This window comes from Sander vitreus, chromosome 6 (assembly GCF_031162955.1).
Source record: "Sander vitreus isolate 19-12246 chromosome 6, sanVit1, whole genome shotgun sequence".
NCBI lineage: Eukaryota > Metazoa > Chordata > Actinopteri > Perciformes > Percidae > Sander > Sander vitreus.
The window spans coordinates 6885625-6907502 of NC_135860.1; the positions used below are offsets into that span (position 1 = coordinate 6885625).

The 21878-nt window shown below is 41.6% G+C and overlaps 1 protein-coding gene across 4 annotated transcripts in view; it reads left to right on the plus strand.

Annotated features, from left to right (window-relative positions):
* otud7b (OTU deubiquitinase 7B) overlaps positions 1-21878 on the plus strand; it is a 39147-nt gene extending 17269 nt beyond the window's left edge. Inside the window, exons 2-12 of one of the 4 annotated variants that reach the window (XM_078252243.1) lie at positions 8400-8609; positions 10413-10583; positions 10787-11017; positions 11496-11597; positions 11983-12110; positions 13754-13860; positions 14254-14381; positions 15054-15203; positions 16403-16520; positions 18473-18551; positions 19563-21878. In XM_078252243.1, coding sequence (XP_078108369.1) covers positions 8525-8609; positions 10413-10583; positions 10787-11017; positions 11496-11597; positions 11983-12110; positions 13754-13860; positions 14254-14381; positions 15054-15203; positions 16403-16520; positions 18473-18551; positions 19563-21047 — 2784 coding nt within the window. In that variant the 5' untranslated portion in view covers positions 8400-8524 and the 3' untranslated portion in view covers positions 21048-21878. The remainder of the gene's footprint in view (positions 1-8399; positions 8610-10412; positions 10584-10786; positions 11018-11495; positions 11598-11982; positions 12111-13753; positions 13861-14253; positions 14382-15053; positions 15204-16402; positions 16521-18472; positions 18552-19562) is intronic. The other 3 variants (XM_078252244.1, XM_078252245.1, XM_078252246.1) reach the window with 3 other exon arrangements.

The following is a 21878-nucleotide window of genomic DNA, read 5'->3' on the forward strand; positions in this document are numbered from 1 at the left end:
AAGAGCCAGATCTGCCATTGCCGATAAGTGATCAACTGATGACTTCTCCTTCTCCTGTTAAACTGATTATATGCTGCACCGCAAGTCCACACTGATTCGAAAACTTGTGTACATGAGTTTAAACTTGACGTGAGATTTGATCGTAGCCTCCGCTCATTATTATTAAATGATAGGTTACCCCAGCTCCTCTTTAACATCGTAACATTTTTCATAATTTAGGTCATGCCATATTGAGTGACCTAGCATGGGTAAACCTAGACCGTAAAGCACGACAACGAGGCTTAATCTTTCTGTCGTGCCCTTTTGTGTGTTATACATGTTATTGTTGTTTCTCTCTTCATGTTCCTTATCTTGGTTTGCTGTGAACAGTGAGTAATGGCCTCACCCCAGGCTGATAACACATTGAACCAACACTACTAAATCCTGTCTGGACTTTATAACAACAAAGACAATGCTGACAACAACAACAACAACAAACGAGACAAGAAATGCAGTTTGAATTAAACAGAATAATAAAAATAAAATAAGTGTTAATAGAAAAATAGTATTGGAGTAGTAATGACAACAGAGTAACTTGCTTTTGTGCTTCTTTCTTGTGGCTTTCATGTAGGCCCGTGATTTCTTTTACACATCTCGTCTTTTCACCGGCTTGTGTCTTTATCTTTAGGAAGTAATTGCATTTTTGGCTGAGTCATATACCGTAGTTTGCACTTGTCTTTTCTGTCTGGCTAGAGAGTCGGGCTTGTTGAACTCCCCTGGTAGAGGATGATGTCTTCAACCAGTTCAGCTGCTCATTTGGTCAACAGTAGAAGACTCAGCTGTTTCTCCTGGTGTGGATGTAGGTAACATCTCAAATGCGAGGGCTTGCATTCCATAAGAAGAGTATAACAATGTTTCCTTCATAAATGATCAAAGGGCCAGCAAAAACAAACTTGTGTCCCCAGTCCCAGCAGTAAATGTAACCTTCTCAGCCCACCGAGGGCTGACGCAGTGGGCTGTGGTGACCTCTCTGTCTCCCTCAGTGATCCAGGCCATTCTCCCAGCCCTCAGCTCAGCACCCACGTGTTGTCAGCAGCTCCTGTTACGTAAGCCCTCCTGCCAGACAAAAGCTCAGCCATCCCAGACACAAATCACTGACTGCCCCATGTTGGCAGCAGCGCTGTTAATGTTAGCCAGTAATCCACACAGGGTCTTTCTTTTATGGATGTTTTTTGTGTGCATGTTGCCAAATTTAGAATTTTGGCCACCAAATAAAAAAAATCCCATTTTGACGGCATGAAATGTAATTTATCTTGTATTTGTGTGAACTCCACGTGTCATTGCTGTTAGGCTGCCTTGACATTAGAGGTGGACACTGGCTTTACTGTAATTTCCACACACTTTTTGTAGAAAAAGCAATTAATACATTTTAGCTTTGGTGAAGGTTCACAATACACACCCTATTTTGCATTTGATGAACTTCCACACCTTTACTGTTGTTTGATGTCATAAACTGGTTTTCTGTTCTGTCTTAATGACTGCACGTTGTGAAACATCCATTATTGTTTAAGTCTGTCTTATGTCTTTTGTTGTATTGCACCAGTTTAAAAAAAAACAAAAAACATAACCAAGGCACTTAGCAACACCCTTCCTTAAAGGACAATTCCAGCGCAAAATGAACCTAGGGGTTAATAACCGATGTGTACCCCCTCGATCGTTCTCTGGGACATGTTTTCATGCTGATCGAATATGTTTGTAGCTTGAAACAAGCTAGCGCGGACCGCTGATTAGCTTACAACGCTAGTATTCGGGGCACAGGGAAAGTAAAAACAAATTGCTATTTATACTCTAAAAAGGCTCAAAATATCATGACACTTCAACGGTAGCATAATGAGGGTCCCTAAATGTTAACCGAAGCATTGAGAACTTTGTAAGTGTACAGACAGTTTATTAAAAAGATAGTTTAAAAAGACAGTAGCTCCCAAGACGGCTGCTGCCTGTATACGAGAACGCGACTGTCTTTATATACGCTCACAGGGCTCCAGAATGGATCAGAAATCTGTCAAGAGTGACAAAACATTTTCATTGGTCGCACCGGTGCATTTTGCAGGGCTGTCTCTGTGTGTGTGGATGTGCAGCGTTGGGTTCAGAGAGGAGGCGGAAGCGCTGCCATGTGCCCGACGGACAGCTCCACGCGTGATTAGAAAACCGCAGAGGAGCAGAATCTTTGTTGACCGACTCAGAAAATGCGCAAACAGCCAGGCTACTGCTCGCCAGAGAATTGATACATCACAGCGTTTCACGGTGCTTCAGCCCCCTGTCCATTGCCCGGCTTGATCTGCTCCGTGCAACGCGCGGGGGCTCTGTCAAAAATAGACTATGGCTTGTATGGAGCAGAGCGGAGAGTCGCTTCTAGGAAACTTCAAAAACGCTGGTGGCAGAAATAACAACAAATTTAAGTAGTTATAATTCAGATATGAATAATATATTATTTAGTAAGCATCTATAGTGCCCTAACTATGGAATCTGTTTCATTATTGATATTTCCCTTTTGTCTCATGATCATTCTCTCTGTTTTAAAGCCATATTTTCCTGTTGATGTTTACATTAAAATGGTTTTGGTGGCCTGAAGAGATCACCACTATCTCTAAAAGTGGTTAGACAAGGGACACTGCAACGTGTCCAGTTAGAAACGCAAGAGAATGCATCCGAGAGAACGCTTTATTTATCACTGTTACACAGTTAGCACACACTTTCAGTTGAAGTTAAGATGTGGTTCTGTAAGGGATCATTATTAAATAATGATCTAACCTGCAGCATGTGTACATGTCGGCTATAAGAAGCACAAATATGGTAATAACGTGAGACATTATAATCTAATAACGCTTAAAATGTTTTATTGCAGCTCCAACATGCTTGGTGAAAACGTGAAAAAAGTTAAGCGCACCAGTGCAACCAATATTAAAAGGTAGTCTGGAACCCTGTCTCAAATCTGATCCAATAAATGAATACATAAATAAAAATAAATGACATGTCCTTTCCACAGTGCATTCAAATTGATTAACATTTTTTATGATGACTTGTTATAACACCAGAGGCCTTGTGGGACACAATCGGCCTTTTTAAAGAGCCATGTGATGTTATATCAAACGCATCAGAGTGGGTTCACAGGAATGGCTGATGTTACAGGCACAGAGTGACAACAGTCAGCCTTTTGTTGGTCTGTGTTGGTACATTCTGTCCACAGCCCTTCACTTTTATGAAGGGCTGCCCTTTCACAGTGCCTTGTGTTGTCAGTGCCAGTATTTGTAGTCAATAGGCCAAATAACAGCGTTTCTCAGAATAATCAAACCAGTAAATTAGCTTTATGGGATGCTATTAACTAAACAAACAAGACACATACACACTTAGCACCCTGAGGTCCAAGCAGAGGCTGGATTCTACTAAAGCCATCGGACCAATAATCATTTATACAGATAATAATTCGTACTGCACTGATTTTCCAGCGTTGCTATTGGAGGGTTATTTACAAACTATAAATGTTGGGACTTTCACATTTATTTGACATTTTCTTTTAAATATTTTTTTTTAAATTCCTGTATTGGAAGTGGTACTTTTTTCTATATCCCAGTTGGAGACAGTGCTGGATCAGCAGAAGTATAATACTATAATTCCTCTTTTATATAGGAGAAGCATGTTTGATTGAGGTCTACTGCGTCACACAAGCCTCTCGCATTGAATTCATTCATGTGAGACTGGTGTCACAAGTTAATGCCTCGTCCCGAGTCTGCAACTGAGTTTCTTTCTTGTCAATGTTAAACCCAACTACATAGAATTTCATTACACAATTACTAAAAAAGGTTAGTTACAGTTTTACTTCTGCAGCCATGCTCTCTGCTCGGTCTTACTCTTTGTACAGACTGATCTCACAAAGTGGCGTTTGTATGGCACGCCAATTCGTTCAAATTCGCCGTTTTTGCGTGTTATCAAGACGCATAATCGTTTTTTAGCGTGTTTATCAATGCCGTTTGGCCTCCATTGACCTACATTACATGTGAATTATTGCCGTAGCGAGTAGTATGAAAGGACGGAGGTTGGTTGGGGGATGGGTAAAACACAGGACTTTCACCCAGGAGAGCCGGGATCGTGTCCCGCGTGTGGTGTTTATCAACCTTTTTTTTTTTTTAATAAAGTCTTCCCCAATGTTCTTTTCCTAAACCCAACCGTTTATTGTTTCCCTAAGTGTGTGACGTTGGTCACCGTCGTGTTTTTGTCGTTTTTTAGCGTTACTAAAGCCTTTCCCAATGTTCTTTCCCTAAACCCAACCTTTTTTTTTTTTTTCTTCTTCTTTTTTACGATGTTCTCACGATAACACGGCACGTGGCGACGCCACATGGTGTGTATGTTTACATCCGCTGTATACAGCGTAGACATACATGTGGATAGCTCAAAATGCGTACAGATAACACGCCATTTGGCTTTAGGAAAGTGGCGTGTAGGTTTACACAAAGTCATGATGCTATGTTGCTCTGTACTCTCTTTCTATCTTGTTTCCTTTAAGTGGTAGGGTTAAATGTTTAAATTAGGGCTGAAACGATTCCTCGAGTAACTCGAATAATTCGATTACTAAAAATCCTCGATGCAAAATGATTTGCCTCAAAGCTTCGTTTAATTAATGTTGTCAACGTTGTATCGCTCACGGTGTTTCCGCACGGAGGATTATTACTGTCGCACACCGGGCTGACGCTGCTTGCGAAGCATGCCATGAAGACGGATTACAAAATTAAAGAAAGAGCGTAAGGGGCTAAGAGAAGAGAAAACGACAGGAAGTGTCCAAAGTTTGGAATCAGTTCAAACGTAATTAAAACAAAAACTCTGTGCAGTGTTTCTACTGCAAAATCAAACTAGCTTACCACAGTAATAGCATGACGTCAGTCAGCTATATTATTGCTCTTCAATAAAACAAAAGTATTTCTTATCCGATTTCTCGATTAATCGATGGAATAATCGGTAGAATATTACTAAAATAATATTCTACCGAAAAGTTTATATCACTCTAACGTTCTACTTTAAATTGTAAAATCCTGCCTCAGAGGAGTACATCATCTTATTTTTTTTTTTTTTTTTTTTTTTTTTGAGTCTGATAACAAACTGGGCTTGCTGGACTGGTTCGTATTACATCTTCTTCTGGTACCTATAGCAACACGCTCACTCCAACACAGCGTGTTTTGATGCAGTGCTATTATCGGTCAGAACACGGTCTAACCCACACCTCTGTGTTAGTCTGAATGGGGTCAAAGTCTGTTTTGATACCCTGTGGGTTTGAATGGTTAACTGACCACAGTCTTGCATCTCTAAGTTATTGTGTTTGTGATCAGTAGACCTGAATATCGCAGAATTGACTAACTTCAAGAATGTTAGGAGACCCTGCAGGGGAGACTTCTGAATGCCTGACTTTGCAGAGAAGGCTCTAGAAATACTCTGCAGGCTGAGAAAGGCCTTTTGTACTGAAGTCTGTCCCTCCCCTGCATGCCTTTGTGGCTTTTACTGTAATAATGATGGAGAAACTGAGGGAGGACGGGAGAGCGTGAAGCGAGAGAGGGATGGAGAGGTGTAAGAAGAGTAAACTCGTGACTCATCAGGCGCAGTGGAGAGAGTTCACTGAGTCAGAGATGAGGCAGGAGCATTGGGTGGTGGATGAGCCATGGGACGGATGGGAATAGATGACTGTAGGTAGACAATTGTGCACAGCAATTTTGTTATTGTAATGCCCTAGAGAACATTGCCCTTGTTCCTGCACCAACTACATGTTGGGTGCTTTATTTAAAAAGGAAAGCACAATATATTCTTCTACAAAACTAATATTAGTGATTAATAATGACGGAACAATGTGAAAGATTTAATTAGCTTTTTGACCTGCATTTGAAGTTGGTCATATACCAGAGGTTTATATCACTCTAAAATTATACTAACCCAGCTAAGTGCTGTGGAAGGACACATGTTAAAGAACAAGGCTTGTAACTGTCTGGATGTGGTTCAAAGAACTGCCTAAAAAGTGCATGTATGCTCAGAATACCTTTCCTATTCAAATAAGGCTTTTAGCTTTAGCTTGGCCTTAAAAAGCATATCTTTTTAGCCAGAGCTACTTTGATTCATGCCTTTTGTCTGGCCGTGAATCGATTGCCCTCTACACCCTTTGTGTCAACGGCCTATTGATGCTGACTCTTTTTTCCCCCCTCAGTCTTATTAGTTTTTCTGTATCGATTTCAGTTCCCAACTGATGCGGTTCTTCTGTATAGCCATTGAAATTTGAAGAATAAACTTGTCTAATTGATTTTAAAGGGGCCTCTTCGATAGAGTACTGGTTCCTCATATCATACTGCTCCGACAAATTTGACTTTAAAATGTATTTGACATTGAGGTCCAATTACCTGAAATATATAATGTTTCTATACTTTTGTCTTAATCTAAAACCATAGTTAATTATGCCAGCACAAAAACAGGCAAATATTGTTTTTTGATATTATTTCTGATATGATTAATCTCCAATTGATTTACAGTGAAAACAGACTTTATCTTGGCTGTTTGCTGAACACTTCACTTGCTTTCTCTTACACACGTGTTTCTGCGTAGACCCTTCATGATCTGTTTCTCTGGCAGAAAATAAAATCTTATCTGTTTATATATTCAAAAGGTCATATCTGAAGGCGGTAATCATGCACATTGGTCTCAAGTCCAGATTTAGAAATAGACATGACTTTAAATGACGGATCCTGACAGCTTTTCTGAGTTCATAACAGCTAATTGAAATAAGTGTTCACAAAAACAGAATGAAGATGGAAACAACGCAGTCAAGTTGCCCACAAACATCACACGCCTGACAGTAGCTACCCTCCATGTGTTGTCATTTGCCTTTTAATGGGTTTCAATGCAAATCTGAGGTTTGTGAGACCTGTTCACTTTGTGTGCCACAGCTGTTGTCTTGGGTGACTGCAAACAGTGGCGGTTCTACATTGAATGGCGCCCTGGGCGAGACCCCCTTCGAGCTTTTTAAGGTGCACAATCTCCACCTCCAACATTGCCAAAAGACAATGAACACAATTCTGCACAAAATATGACAGTATAGGTTATGAGAACTTAAAATAAATATACAGTATATACATAAATGTGCCAAAAATATATACAATCATAAAAAATGTAACAAGAGTAGAGAGCAACAATGATATAAAATATTAGGAATAATATACAAATAAAATATAGAAATATGGGACGGACTGTCTGGGACCAAAAATCGGACCTGGCATTTTGGCCCAGACCGGCCCACCGCATAAGATCACAAATACCACCTGTCTTTGCGCTCCCCTGAATATGTATAGTAACTCCTACTCCTTAAAACTACTAACGCCATGTAATGAGTAAACTACTAACGCCATGTAATGAGTAAGCAAGAATCAGTGAGAGTTGACACATTAAATACTTCAAAAAGTGCCACTTATTAATACAATAAAACGGTATACTCCTCATGAATCATAAAACAAGCTATATATATATATATATATATATATATATTATTTTATTTTTTTATCATTTCAAGAGGCCCTGTGCTTTAATTTGAAGAGGTCTATCATGAGTTTTTGTCTGCCAATGCAGATAGAAAAGCTACAATTCTTTTTAAGAACGTTTGCATGATGTGATATAGGCTACTAATGCAATCATACAGTAAAGCATGCCCACGTCTTTTATTGTTGTAGTGTTCTCATCAACAGTTTATCCACTACTCAGTTTTTGGCTCAGTTTTATCAAGGGGCTAAGTGTTTTAAGGGGAGTTCTGCTTACCGCAGGTTGTACCCTCACTCCCTCATCTCTCTCTCCTCCTGAGTCTCCTCCTGAGTCTCCTCCTCACTGTGCATGCCACTGACACTGCTGCCGACACCACCACCACTATCACCAGCCACGGGAGCTGATGAAGGTCCTGCTACTGCCGAAAACATGTCTTTATGCTTTTTTCTTTTATTTGAGCCGCTTGGGTAACTTTGTTTCATTTTCGCGTTTAGACCATTGCCATAAAAGAAAGGTTTAGACTCGTCTTGCACTCCGTCTCTGTGTACTCCCAGTTCTCCTGTGTGTTTATCTTTCGCGCCCGCACCGCTACAGACTAGTCCATTTCATTGTGAAAGTAGGGGGTTCCAGCAGGTCCAAAAACTGCCACTGACTGCAAAGATGTCAAGTTCAAAAGCAACCAGGCTACAACAGGCTTGCATTTGAAAAGGAGTTGAGCAGGGTCATTATATCAGTGAGTGCCCCTCATTCACTGTTGCAAACATTCAAGCTCTGATGCGCCTTTCATCTCTTGCAAGCTCACTTCTGATGAGTTTATAACGGCAGGATTTAATTGTGTTTTATCTGTCTTCTCTTTTCAGGTGTGGCAGGTAGAGTAGCACAAGGTAGAGGACCTCTTCCCCTCACCCCTGCCCTTGCCCTGAGTCTGTGTTTTATTTATTTTTCTGCCCGGATACAACCCGCAACCTGGTGAATTCATGATCACATGACCGTGGATATGGACGCAGTCCTGTCCGACTTTGTCCGTTCCACTGGAGCTGAACCAGGATTGGCCAGAGATCTGCTAGAGGGTGAGTATTTCATTATACCACTGGTCTTAAACAGAAAACATTTTTATAATTGTCTCAATCACTGCTATCCTTGTGGAATAATACAGGGGGTCCAATGTCAATAAGTATAATAGTTGATGTAAGAGACACATTGTCCTGTGCACATGCTACACAATAAATACTCACAACAATGCAAATTTGAAGTGATAAATGGATTAGTCATGAACATCTAAGGCCCTGTCTACACGTTTACAGATATTTTTTAAGATTTCTCCTCCGTTTTAAAAGAATATTCTGTCCACGCGAACTTCGTTTACAAAATATCTCCGTCCACGACAGAATGCAAAGACACAACTCTAAACGCCCGCCAGGCCAGTAGGTGGCGATAAAGGCTACATCAACAATACTTGAAATACCAGAGAAGAAGACTCTATTTGTTATCTTTCTGGTACATGGCCCAAGGTGCTATGGTGAAACGGAAATGTGACTCCTATGTGTGGACAAACGACGATGAGTTGCTGCTCAGCTTCATCTTACAATAGCCGTAGTCCGTCATTGTTGTTTCTAGCGCATGCTCATTACACAAAGCAACAATGGGCATGTGAGAATTGAGGAGGTGACATCATCGTTTCCCAAATGTCCGTTGGTGTTTTGAAAACTCTGCACCTTAAAAGGTGTTTTCAAAAATCTCTGTTTTAGTGACCTAAAACTTTTTTTGCCAAAGCGTAATCAGGCAAGTTCTATCACTTCAAACTGTTATGTCTTCACCAACTGTGTTCAATGAAGTTCTACTTTGATTTTATCCTTTAATTTAGCCTTTGCTGCTTCCATCCATTATACAATTAAACAGTTGTAAAGTTGACAGCTGGTGATGTTATGATCAGCAACCAAATTGGCCGCTGTCTCAGTCAGTGCTTCTTAGGCTGTTTTGACCTGGTTTTAACATCTGTCCTGAGTGATCGGATCACAAGTGGACAGCTCTAGGTGCTGTGTTTTCACCTGTCTGTAGAATGTGTCTCCAAATGCTTCCTCAATGACCACTAGTGATCGGATCTCACTTTCCCGCTCTATATGCAAATAAACATGTACATCATTTCCGTTTGCATATAGGCTGGTTATGTGTGTGTTTATAATGTCTGTTGTTACTTTGACATTAATCAAGTGAAAAATGAAAAAGCGCTGCCCACAGTCTGTCTTTGTGCCGACTGTAGCCTATATAAAAGGGTGCAGACTTAAGGAGATCTACTGTCGGGCGGCAGGACCTGTGCAGGAGAGACAGAACAGACGTTTTGTGTGTTCAGTTCTCAGTATGTTTGTAGCTTCTTCAAAGCGTCCTGAGAGAGTTTTCACCTGTACTTAGAGCTGTCCACTTGTGATCCGATCACTCAGATCGGATTTTACTACCAGATGAAAACGGGGTTTCTGTCTTGTTACTGTTAATTAGGCTATGATACACTAACAGAAGGAAGGTATATCTGGAGTCAACAGGGCTCCTGTTGCCTAGCAGCGAACCCAAGTTGCAGATAAGAATATTGGTTAAAAATGCAATGCAATACAGTGAACAGCAGCAATGCAGTGAACAGCAGCAAGCCAGCGAGCTGAGACGTGCTCTAAATTCTGATATTTACCCAAGTGAAGGAATGTGCCAGTGGCCTTTACATAAGATAAGACAGTTTACATAAGATAAGACCGTTCATGGTTGCATTGGTTACATTGACTTATGGTAAATAAAACTCATTAAAGATGCGTCATTTGCTCGACATAGAAACAAGATTCAGGATGTCGGGCTGGACCTGGTGACTCTATCCCTCTCTCTGTCTGTAGGCAAGAACTGGGATTTCACTGCTGCCCTCAGTGACTTTGAGCAGCTAAGACAGGTGCATGCTGGGAACCTGACGTATTCAATCGCAGAGGACAGGTCGTATCTGCCACCCGAAAAGGAGATGGCCAGGGTAGGGCGGCCTATACTCCACCGCCAAGATGATGTGGTGCAAGGTGAGGCCACCAGCAAGTGAGATGTTTGGTAGCTACACTAGTTTAAAGTGCTGGGCTCAATAAGTGGTGTTAAATGAGGACATACCACCAATTTTAAGTGCCTGACAACACGCCCAGGCAATTATCAGCAATAGCTAATGTAGTTTGTAAAAAATATACTTATGTACCACCTTTTCTCCACATCCTCTGCCATTGTCTTTTAGCAGCTACAGAAAAGCGTCTGTCGAGGGGCATTTCCCACGCCAGTTCAACCATCGTGTCGCTGGCCCGCTCTCATGTCTCAAGCACTGGAGGTAGCAGTAGTGAGCCACTTCTGGACACGCCCCTGTGCACTTTCCAACTACCAGACCTCACCGTGTATCGGGATGACTTCCGTGGCTTCATCGAGAGGGACCTCATCGAGCAGTCGATGATGGTGGCCTTGGAGCATGCAGGTGAGAAGAACTGAACCCCAACCCACATATGAGATTCTAGGATTTGCACACATTTGCTGGTTAAAAAAGAGCAGCTATTTGTTTTATGACATCCCACGCCTTCTCTGTAGATGCAGAGCTACACTGAAAGGTTTACAGTGGATTCCCATTAATGATGGCTGAATTCGATTCAGCTGCTTCGGTTTCAGGGTCCTGATATGATGTGCTTGCTGGCTCACTGTGGAACAGAGCTATTGTTATTTGTAACTCCTGGGTTTTCTTATTTTGACAAGTGAAATGTCTGCTGTGATAAAGGCCTTTGAAAGTGTTTGTACATAGCCAACATGGAAATCCAGTTTTGCTACAATATGATTGTCTTCAAAACATGCTTATTTTTCCCATTTGTGAAGTACTACAGCAATTGTTTTGAATTAAAACTGTGCCATATTTGTATTTAAAACAGAGAAACGTGAGTTAAGTTTTTCTTATTTGCCTTCAGGGCGACTGAACTGGTGGACGAAAGTGGTTTCAAACTGTCAGAATCTGCTGCCTCTTGCAACAAGCGGAGACGGAAATTGCCTGTTACATGCCGCTTCGCTTGGTGAGTATCACAGACCTTTCAAACAAGACCCCAATACCGTGCAGGTTCACACTCCATTAGCATTTATTGAGAGCGCTTCATTGTTGGTTTAAGCACTAATTGCATTTTACAATGTTGCAGTGCACATTCACTTAGCCTTTGTGGCCCACTTAGGAGCCCTAGCACAGGAAATTAATAATGTCCTAACTAATGTGCAGGCATTGTTCAAGCCCTTGTTGTGCTCCTGGGTAGTAGATATAAAAGTAATATTCATGTGCTTAACCTGTTCTTTAAAAAAAGATACTCAACAAACTCAGCTTTTCATTGACTGGTTTACAGTTTTATTTATTTATTTTGATCTTTGAATTAAAGAATTTGTGTCTTTTAAACATATTTTCTAATGCAGGTATGTGGGGTTTTCATGACCGGGACCTGATGCTACGGAAATCCCTGTATGCGCTGATGGATCACGGGTTGGAGAGAGAGGCACTGAAGCGCAGGTGGAGGTGGCAGCAGACCCAGCAGAACAAAGAGGTCTGTTATACAGGCTGCACATTTCTCTATGCCATTTTTGTAACTGTGTGATGACTGTATGAGGGAAGTGGTAGTCTAAAGCATGGAGAAGCTTGTGAACTCAGAATGTTGCTTGTTTGACTCATTTGATCAAATAGGGAAATAATAAACAGTGACAATGGACAAGTCAAAGCCTTGACATGCTTCCTATACCAGCATGTCTACCCACAGCTGCCCACACATCTGCAATGTCAAATGCACACAGCTCACTTATTAGTTTTCTGTGTTTCATGCAAATCCAGTTATATGTTTTCTATTGAGGTGTTATTTAAAGGTGGTGTTGTGGTGTTGTACGGGACTATATTATATTGAGAGGTGTTTCTAATTAGTTTGTCCTCTCTATTTACATACATAAGGAGGGGGGGTGGGCAAAATATTAGAAACACCTTTCAATGTAATGCAGTCCTGTACAACACCACCGCTAGCTATGACCCCAATGCTAAAACATTTAATTTAATTAATACCTAACCCTAACACCTCCATGACAGTGTAAAAAACTAAAACAAAACTGAACATTAAAGGCAATATTATAAAAACCGACTGTATGGCAGAACAGTTTGGATTGCATTAGATTGTGCATTTGTACCTAATAAAGTGGCCACTGAAAGTGTGTACAGGTACTACAACTGCTGCAACAACAAAACATTTAAAAGTTTGCACTACAGGTTTGGCATGATTTAAATATCAAAATAATTTCGATATAGTTAGCACTGATTTCCTTCTCTTGGTAAACTTCTTCATTAAAGGGGTAACGTCAGTTCACTGTTGCTTTTTTTCTAATTTGTCATGGGGCATTTATTTATCTTCAACAGTTGATTTTCACTTCTTGTCGCTTTGTGCAGCCTTGACAACATGCTGATGACCTTATCAAATACAAACAGTGGTTTTAAGATAGTTTTATCTATAAGTGCTGGTACCTCCACCTACTATTGATACTCTATTAATACCCCAGAAAGGGAGTGTTTGAGTTGTGTATGCACTGCACTTTGCTTCCAGCATTCTACAAATGCAAAAAGAGGCTCTTTAGAGTCTTTTTTTTAACAGAACACAATGACTCCTCCCCATGAAAGCAAGCATAGCAGCACACTGACTATGTTTCCACAGTGGTTGCAGGCAATGTGAAGACACCCACAGAGGAGATGCCACACGAATGACTGCCTTTCAGTTCAGCCATTCTTCAACAACTACACAGAGGTGTCCTTAAGCAGATCACTTAAACCAAAATTGCTCTAGTGGAGCTGCACAGTGGCCAGCAGTAGAGAACTCTGGCTGCACTGGGATGCTTTCTTGTCTTATTGTAATGTGTAGGTGAATAGGGACATTGAATCTGAGGATAAAAAACATTGTTGAGCCGTTTCCCTCTTCATATTTGGAGGTTAAAATATTATATTGATGAGGGTTCCGTTGCTACTGTGAGACCGACACAGGGTTTGTAAAGGCGCTAGTTAAATTTCTTTCCTCAATTGTCAGTATGTAACCTTGTGGGAAGACGCCATAACGTCAGTGCATGCTTTTGTGACATTTGACACTCCCTCTCTAAATGGCGTGTGTGTGTGTGTGTGTGTGTGTGTGTGTGTGTGTGTCCGTCCTTCCTTTCTCCTCAGTCCGGTCTGGTGTACACGGAGGAGGAGTGGCAGAAAGAGTGGAATGAACTGTTAAAACTCGCCTCCAGTGAGCCGAGAATACACTACAGCACCAACGGCACCAACGGGTAAGGTCTGGTTGGACAATGCAGGGACTGTTAGCCCAACGCACACTTAGTCACACTCATGTTTTTATTCATGAACAAACAACTGCGCTCACAGTCGGAACTGAGTGACTGGCCCTCCTTTTAGTCAATCTGTTATTTATTGTAACAGGCATAAGTTCAAAGGGTTAGATATACTGACAAAGCTCCACAATACAAACTCTTAGTTAATGTGGTTTCACCTTGATATGTTTATGAATGTAGCTCACCAAAAAGTCAACAATTGACTTTTTTATTTTGTTTTTATTACTCATAAGAAATCAATTACCATTCATCCAAACTTTTATTATTTCTGGTTTTACAACATTATAAACAATTGTGTCTGTTAACCAAAGGCCGTGTTGTTGTTGTCTTCAGGGCGGAGTCCTCAGATGAACCAGTGTACGAGAGTTTAGAGGAGTTTCACGTGTTTGTTTTGGCCCACGTCCTCAGGAGACCCATAGTGGTGGTGGCTGACACCATGCTGAGGGACTCGGGAGGAGAGGGTAAATATGCCCGAAGCCTCACATTGCTAATGCATTATGTTCTGAATTTCATAATATTTTTCGCAATTTCATCATATAACTCATCCTTTTTGTTTCTCATATAAATTAGATTTGTCACATACATAATTTACACTACACTTGGCAGAAAATCACTAGAGAATTTGGAAGAAAACATTTTTGACTAAGTTGTCAGAGACTGACAACTAATGACTTGCCTGAGTTGTCCTAATGAAGTAAACACCACTCATCTGGTATCTCAAGCAAGGTAAAACAAACAATAGAAACTACCGCCAGATAATCCATTTCTGTCGCATAAAACAAATGTGCATACACATATAACGTTTTCTTAAAATAAAAAAAGGCAACTGGAGCTGAAGCAACGACCATCTTTTCACCATTGTTAATTGTAATAGCTGTTAATTTGCTTTGCACTGTTAAGATACTTTAATGAGGTGGCAACAGTCGTGTTATGAAATTAATGAAACACTCTTAATTGGCTGAACCTTGAAACTAGGTATAAATTAACCTCGAACAAGTGAAATACTCGTTTAATTTATGGATAGAGGTGGATGCCCATTTTTGGCTCAAATCCTCCTAATGTGCTGTATTGCTGGGAAATGCTGCTGAGATCGCCTTTTTTAGATGTGTAATGTCCTTGTTACTCTTCCCTAGCCTTTGCTCCCATCCCGTTCGGAGGCATCTACCTACCACTGGAAGTGCCAGCTGCCAAGTGCCATCGCTCTCCCCTGGTCCTGGCATACGACCAGGCACACTTTTCTGCCCTGGTCTCCATGGAGCAGAGGGACAGCTCCAAAGAGCAAGGTAATGCCCTGCATCATTCATCTTAATATCATCTGAGTATTTTATTTATTTAGCAGCATCCTAGTAAGCAGGTGACATTTTAAAATCATCAATTATGGGTGTTCCACTTTTACATAAATTCCTCCTAAGAAAAGTTGCTGAAAAATAAAAGCCCTTGTATAGTTTACATATAAGAATGTGTGCAAAGTTTAGAACTAGTTTTCTGACAATACATTACACTAGGACCCACTTTGCAGCGTAGTGCCTTTGCTTGATGGGTCAGTCTTTTTTTAATATTGACCTCAGTGGTTTATTTAAAGTGCTCATATTATGCTTTTTGGCTTTTTCCCTTTCCTCCATTGTGTTATATATCTTTTTTTGTGCATGTTATAGGTTTACAAAGTGAAAAAGCCCAAAGTCCACCCCAAAGGGACTTATCATCTCCAACAGAAAACACTGTTCACCAACTGCTCCAAACAGCTCTGTTGTAGTCCAGCCTTTACTTCCGTGACGAACGTGCGTCACTTTGTAACACATTTTATAATGCTCGCCTAGCTGCTAGCGTGGCACGCCCTCATCCTCTGCTTCTGACTGGCTAGTAGTCTTTACTTAGCTACTGCGCATGTGCGACTCCCAACAAAAATGGTACAGAAGTGAGATGCCTCACTCTGTAGCTAAAACAGAGAGCTCTTATGAACAATTATGAGAGCAATTGTGAACCTGAAAATGAGCATAATATGAGCACTTTAAGAATGGTAACTAATGGCCATTGGGCTTTTGAGTATATCTAGCAATCTCTCTAGCTCAAAACCAAACAAACAAATGGCCACCTTCCTGTGTTAAAGTTGACTGATATTTTGCAGATTTGTAGATAAAAAAAATACTTTCTTGTGATCTAATATACTGCAAATGACTATGTCGATTGAAATGCTGTTTTTCACCTTTTAGAAGAGTAGAATTTTGTGCTCACACTGAAGTTTGTGCACAAATTACAAGTTTATCTTTGGAATGCAAGACAGACATTGAATTGTTTACCAGTCTAAAAATATCTGATTGGACCATCCAAAGACAATATTGGTCAGACGCTGCAGACTAAATGTTAAAATAGAAAGTGAAACAATTGATTGCACTCAGAAGTATTTCTGTCTGCAGACAATCCAGAGTGCTGGATTCAAATGTTTGATCTTTTTTCTAAGAATACTTTTCCCCATCTCTCTCAGCAGTTGTGATCCCTCTCACTGACTCCGAGCACAAAATGCTGCCTCTGCACTTTGCTGTGGACCCTGGGAAAGATTGGGAGTGGGGCAAGGATGACACAGACAATGTGATGCTAGCAAGGTATGTTCTCCTAAAAACAATTCTTAGTTATGTTTGTCATGTCAAATATATTCATATTAAGGTGCCTTTCACAAATGGATTTGTCAGATGTGCTGTCAAGGGTCACAAATGATACAGATAAAAACGAGAGTGGCGCATGTGTACTCCTTTATGGACACCTGTCCCTTTAGCACTGAGTGTCAGTGTCTAGGGATTGACCCCTGACTCCAGATGATAAGTGCCAGTGATAATAAGATTAGCTCTAAATACCTTCTATGAATGGAACCAGGGAAGGAGCGCCAAAATAGCAGCTCCGTAAAAATAACTTTCCACCTTATTTACATCAGCTGATGACACTGTGGTTGTCTTATTCAGATGAAATGGTGGACAAAGATAATATAACACAAGTGGTTGATAATTAGAGCTGTACCGAATACCATTTTTTTTCTCCGTTCTTGGCTGAGATGAGATGAGATGGACAACATAGCGCTGCATAAATTAGCCAACAGCTAGCGGCTTAATACGCCACAGTAAATTTCAGCCTGCATGCCCATTTAAAAAAAACAAATATTCGAATCCCAAAATTTAAAATCGAATACCTACCCATCGAACGAATATTCGGATCTAGCCGTACTGATAATATTGCTTGGAAAAAGTCGTTGAGTCAAAAGGCTAGTGCAAAACAAGAATACAAAAAACAGCAAGATGCTTTTAGTGCATTTGCTATTTACTGTACTATTCAGAGCCAAATTACCAGTTGTTGTTAGATTAGATCAGATTCAACTTTATTGTCATTGTGCAGAGTACAAGTACAAAGACAACGAAATGCAGTTTGCGTCCAACCAGAAGTGCAAAAAGAGCAGTATAGACAGGACAAGAAATATAGTGCAGTGTACAGTTGGTTTACAGAAGGTGGTTTAGAGTAATATAAATTAAATATAAATGTGTGCAGTGTATTAACAGTTACCTTATAAGAGCAGAATAAATATGGCTATGTAATATGAACAATGTATGAACAACATGTACAGATATGTGCAATGTAGCAGCAGTAACATAATAGTAGTAAAAAATATAATATAGATAAATGCAGTGTATTATTCTAAGAAAAACAGAATAAAATATGGATATTCAGTATGAACCATATAGACAGATATGTACAGTATGTACAGCTATATGCAGTGTGTTAACAGTACCAGTGTAGTGCAGAAACAGTAACATTATAAGAGTAGTGAGAATAAGTGTATGTGCAGGATGAATAGTATGAAGATCAGTAGAATATGGCTATGTATAAGTGTAGTTACAGTATGTACATTTGTAAATAAATAAATAGGACACTATGGGTGGGATAGGGGGATTTGGGAGCTTAGTTGGTTGGTTGTCCTCGGGATGCAGAGCTAGAGTTCAGTAGGGTGACAGCCACAGGAAAGAAGCTTCCTCTGAACCTGCTGGTTCGGGTGCGGTGAAATCTGGAGAGACACGGAGCGTCACGATACGTTCACGCCGCCATCTTGTTCTTTTCTTTAAGCAGCTGCACGCAAATCATTCAGTTTTATTATCGTTCTACTTTAAAGAAGATTACCTACATTTTATAGTATATCAAGTTAGCAAACTAACATTATCCCAGCAAACAGCTTAATTTATTTATTACGGAATAAACCTCTGTGTATACTGTATGCATACACACTAGGTTATTTCTCGTTCTAAAGCTGCATTGATTTCTTGAATTATGTATCTTTTTGCTGGCTACCTCTGCGTGTTCTTTTGTATCTATTTTCTGTTGTTGCACATTAGCCTCTGGTATCCTCCTGCGTCTGACTGTTGTCCAATACTGGTTAACATCAATTTCCTAAACAACAGTAATTGCATTTCCATAAATACAACACTGGAGCTCTGGCAGAAAGTGTTGGCCTTCTCACTAAGTTTTGACTTGTTTCTCTCTCTCTATCTCCCCCCCCCCTCCCCCCTTCTCCCAGTGTGGCTTTATCTTTGGAGGCCAAGCTCCAGATGTTACACAGCTACATGACAGTCACCTGGCTGCCCCTGCCCTGTGAGGTAAATATGAAAGTCCACACATACATCCTGAGTCATGTTTGCTCCTCTACAGCAGGGACGTTTAGAAAGCCAGCTCACACAACAGGATTCATCATAACTTTTATTGGACAACCTGGTTTTGTGACAGACACCATAAATTGGTGATACAAAAGATAAGTGAATCATGTTTAACTAACCATGAAGGCTGGTAGAGGATTCCCCAGACTCATTCAGTATTTTACTAGCCAAATTGAGTTTTGAAATAAAAAAGAAACCCCAATTCTAAATGTAATTATCAGACAGATGCCAAAGCAGTTGGTAGTCATTTCCCACACTCATTATAAACAAGGGAACTATTTTTTCCCTTTTCCATCAGACCAGCTGTCCCCTGACTGCTGTACAAAGTGTATGTGAAAACAAGCTACACTGGGCCATTCAGGTCATAAAGTCACGCCATGCAAACACTGACAAAGCTCCTCTTGTGTGCCACATGCTAACATAAGGAAGCTTGGAAGGACAAGTTAATATCAGTTTCATGGTTAAGCTGCAGGGACTGATGGCAATACAGTAACCATGTATTACATAATAATGCAAGGGGATTTTTCTGATTAAAAAAAAATGCTACCAGAGGATAGCTGTGTGATGCTCATTATTGCTGAAAGGTAGGACATTCTGTAACTGCTTCTTGTTTGAGATCAGCGTCATCATGTAGGTCATGCCTTTTCTAAATAAAGCATTGTTTGTTTTAGAGCTTCCTTAACATGCTTGTAGATATGAAAAGGCATTTGGAAACTGAGTCATTTGTGTATTGCATTGGTCTGCAACAAAACAGCTCTATGAATCACTCTTTTCACGTCCTTTTTTCCCCGTACCTGAGGGGTATGTGTCTGGTAGAGTTTAGCCTGAATGTGACTTTCTTTTTTCCCCATTTCTTATGAATATTTCCATTCTCATATTGTCAGCGGATTAGGGCCTGATGTGCATTTTTCTACACAATTTTTTCACTAGCTTGTGTTTCTGCTTTCCTTGCAGCAAGCCCCTCTGGCCCAACCCGAGTCTCCCACAGCATCAGCAGGAGAGGATGCCCGAACGCCTCCTGACTCAGGAGAGTCAGATAAGGAGTCAGTCAGCAGCAGCTCCAATGGCAACGGAGAAACAACCACAGGGTCAACGGTCAATGGAGGAGGGTCCTTGGCCAAGAACAGCTCCTCTTCCTCATCTAGTTCCTCCAGCAGTGGCTTGGCGGGGGCGGGGACAGGAACAGCAGGGAAGGACAAAACCAAGAAGGAGAAGGATAAAGACAAGAAGAGGGCAGACTCTGTGGCCAATAAGCTTGGCAGTTTTGGCAAAAGCCTGGGCAGCAAGCTGAAGAAGAACGTGGGCGGACTGATGACAGGAAAGAATGCTGGAGTTGGAGGTGCCAAGCAGGAGGGTGTGGAGAAGAAGAAGGGCTCGTTTAGGGGGAGGAAGGGCAGCAAGGATAGCTCACCTTCAGCCCACGCCTCAGAGGATTCTGGGAAAGGCTCCCCCTCCTCAGGTAGTGAGCGTCTCAATGGAACAGGGAGCAGCATGAGCAGCAGTGGTGGGAGCAGTACTGAGAGCGATAACTACAAGTACAGTGCTGATGTCAAGGTGAGCCTGGGCATCCTGCGAGCCGCCATGCAAGGTGAGAGGAAATTAATCTTTGCCAGCCTTCTGACTACCAGCAACCGACAGCCCTTCCAGGAGGAGATGATCCAGCGGTACCTTGCTGATGCAGAGGAGCGCTTTCGGGCCGAGCAAGAACAACAGCGGCGCGATGCAGAGAGGAAGGGCGTCACCAATGGCATCCAGCCACCTAAGAAAGAGACAGTTGGCGGTACAGAGCTAACCTACCGACCGTATGAGGCCAAAGAGGAGCTGTCGGAGAACTTGTCACCTTCCTTTAACCAACTCAAGCCCTCTCCTTTGAGCCCCTCTATGTACTCTGGTGTTGTGCCCATCCCCCGCCCCTCCTTCATAGACCAGACTCCTGCTTCAGCACCCCTTACCCAGCACCTTCATATGCACGGCTACATGGATACTCGGCGCCAGCTAGCTGGTGGCTCCCCGGCAACCTCCTACCCCGGCCTGCCCTCTTACGCCACCCTTCCGCGGCACTGCCCTACCACGCAGGGTCCCTCCCATCCCCAGTACAATAACTCACAAGGCCCCGCCTCCCTGAGTCCCTCTCGCCTCGCGCCCTCGTATCCCCCTGAGTTTGACCCACCAGACTACCCTGGGTCTGAACCCGCTGGTGGGAGTTACACCAACGGCTTCCGGGACATGCGCTCCAACTTAGACTCTCGGAGTGGGCAACCCCCGGTCAGACACTACTCACTGGGCAGTGCCGGTGGTTTGGCCAGCCTGCAGTCCACCCGCTGTCGGACACCTACCTGCACCTACTACGGACACCCCGAAACAGGCAACTACTGCTCCTACTGCTACCGGGAAGAGCTGAAGAAGAGAGAGCCAGAAGCAGCCATCCACAGGTTCTGAATGGACCTTTGCTATGGCTTGAATTTGATGAGTGGCCTTTTTCAGTAAAAAAAATATAACGGCTGGGGCGGATCAGCCTCTGAATGGACAAGAGAAAGGCACAACCAGCTCCCTCCCTTTTTTTTTAGCTGTGTCACTTCCTGTTGGAATAGATGACCTCAGAAAGTGGCAGAGAGTCGACACTGTGGCTGCCCGATCCATACCGGAAATCGGATTTGTTCTAAGCATGTGCGAAGATGGTTGAGGTTAGGCATTGACTTTGAATGGTTAGGGTCAGGATTTGATTTTGTTTATTTTGCACAATAAAATCAAGACAACAGTAACACAAGAAAATAAAGTAATACAAAATAAAGATTGTGCAGGTGAGATTAAGAAACCCAGAAGAAGCAATCTCACCCAATGAAGAGAAGAAAAAAGTATATAATGAGCAGTTACAATTACAAGAGTCCTAAACAAACCACTTGAACACATGTAAGCACTGAATTTAACAAAACAAGCATAAGGTTGGCTACATAAACAACAAAGGCATAAAATAAATTACAAGAATATAGATCAAATGAATAGCCCATTGGTCAGGGGATAGGACCTGAAAATCTGGTTTCCGGTACGGATCGGGTAGTGACAGACATGACTACAGAATAAGCAGGGTGGTTTCTGGCTGCTGGGGTCACATGTTAGACCATAGAATACAGTAACTGCACTTCTGTTACATTTTGCTGTGGCTCTTATCTTATCGTGTGTGTGTGTGTGTGTGTGTGTGTGTGTGTGTGTGTGTGTGTGTGTGTGTGTGTGTGTGTGTGTGTGTGTGTGTGTGTGTGTGTGTGTGTTTTT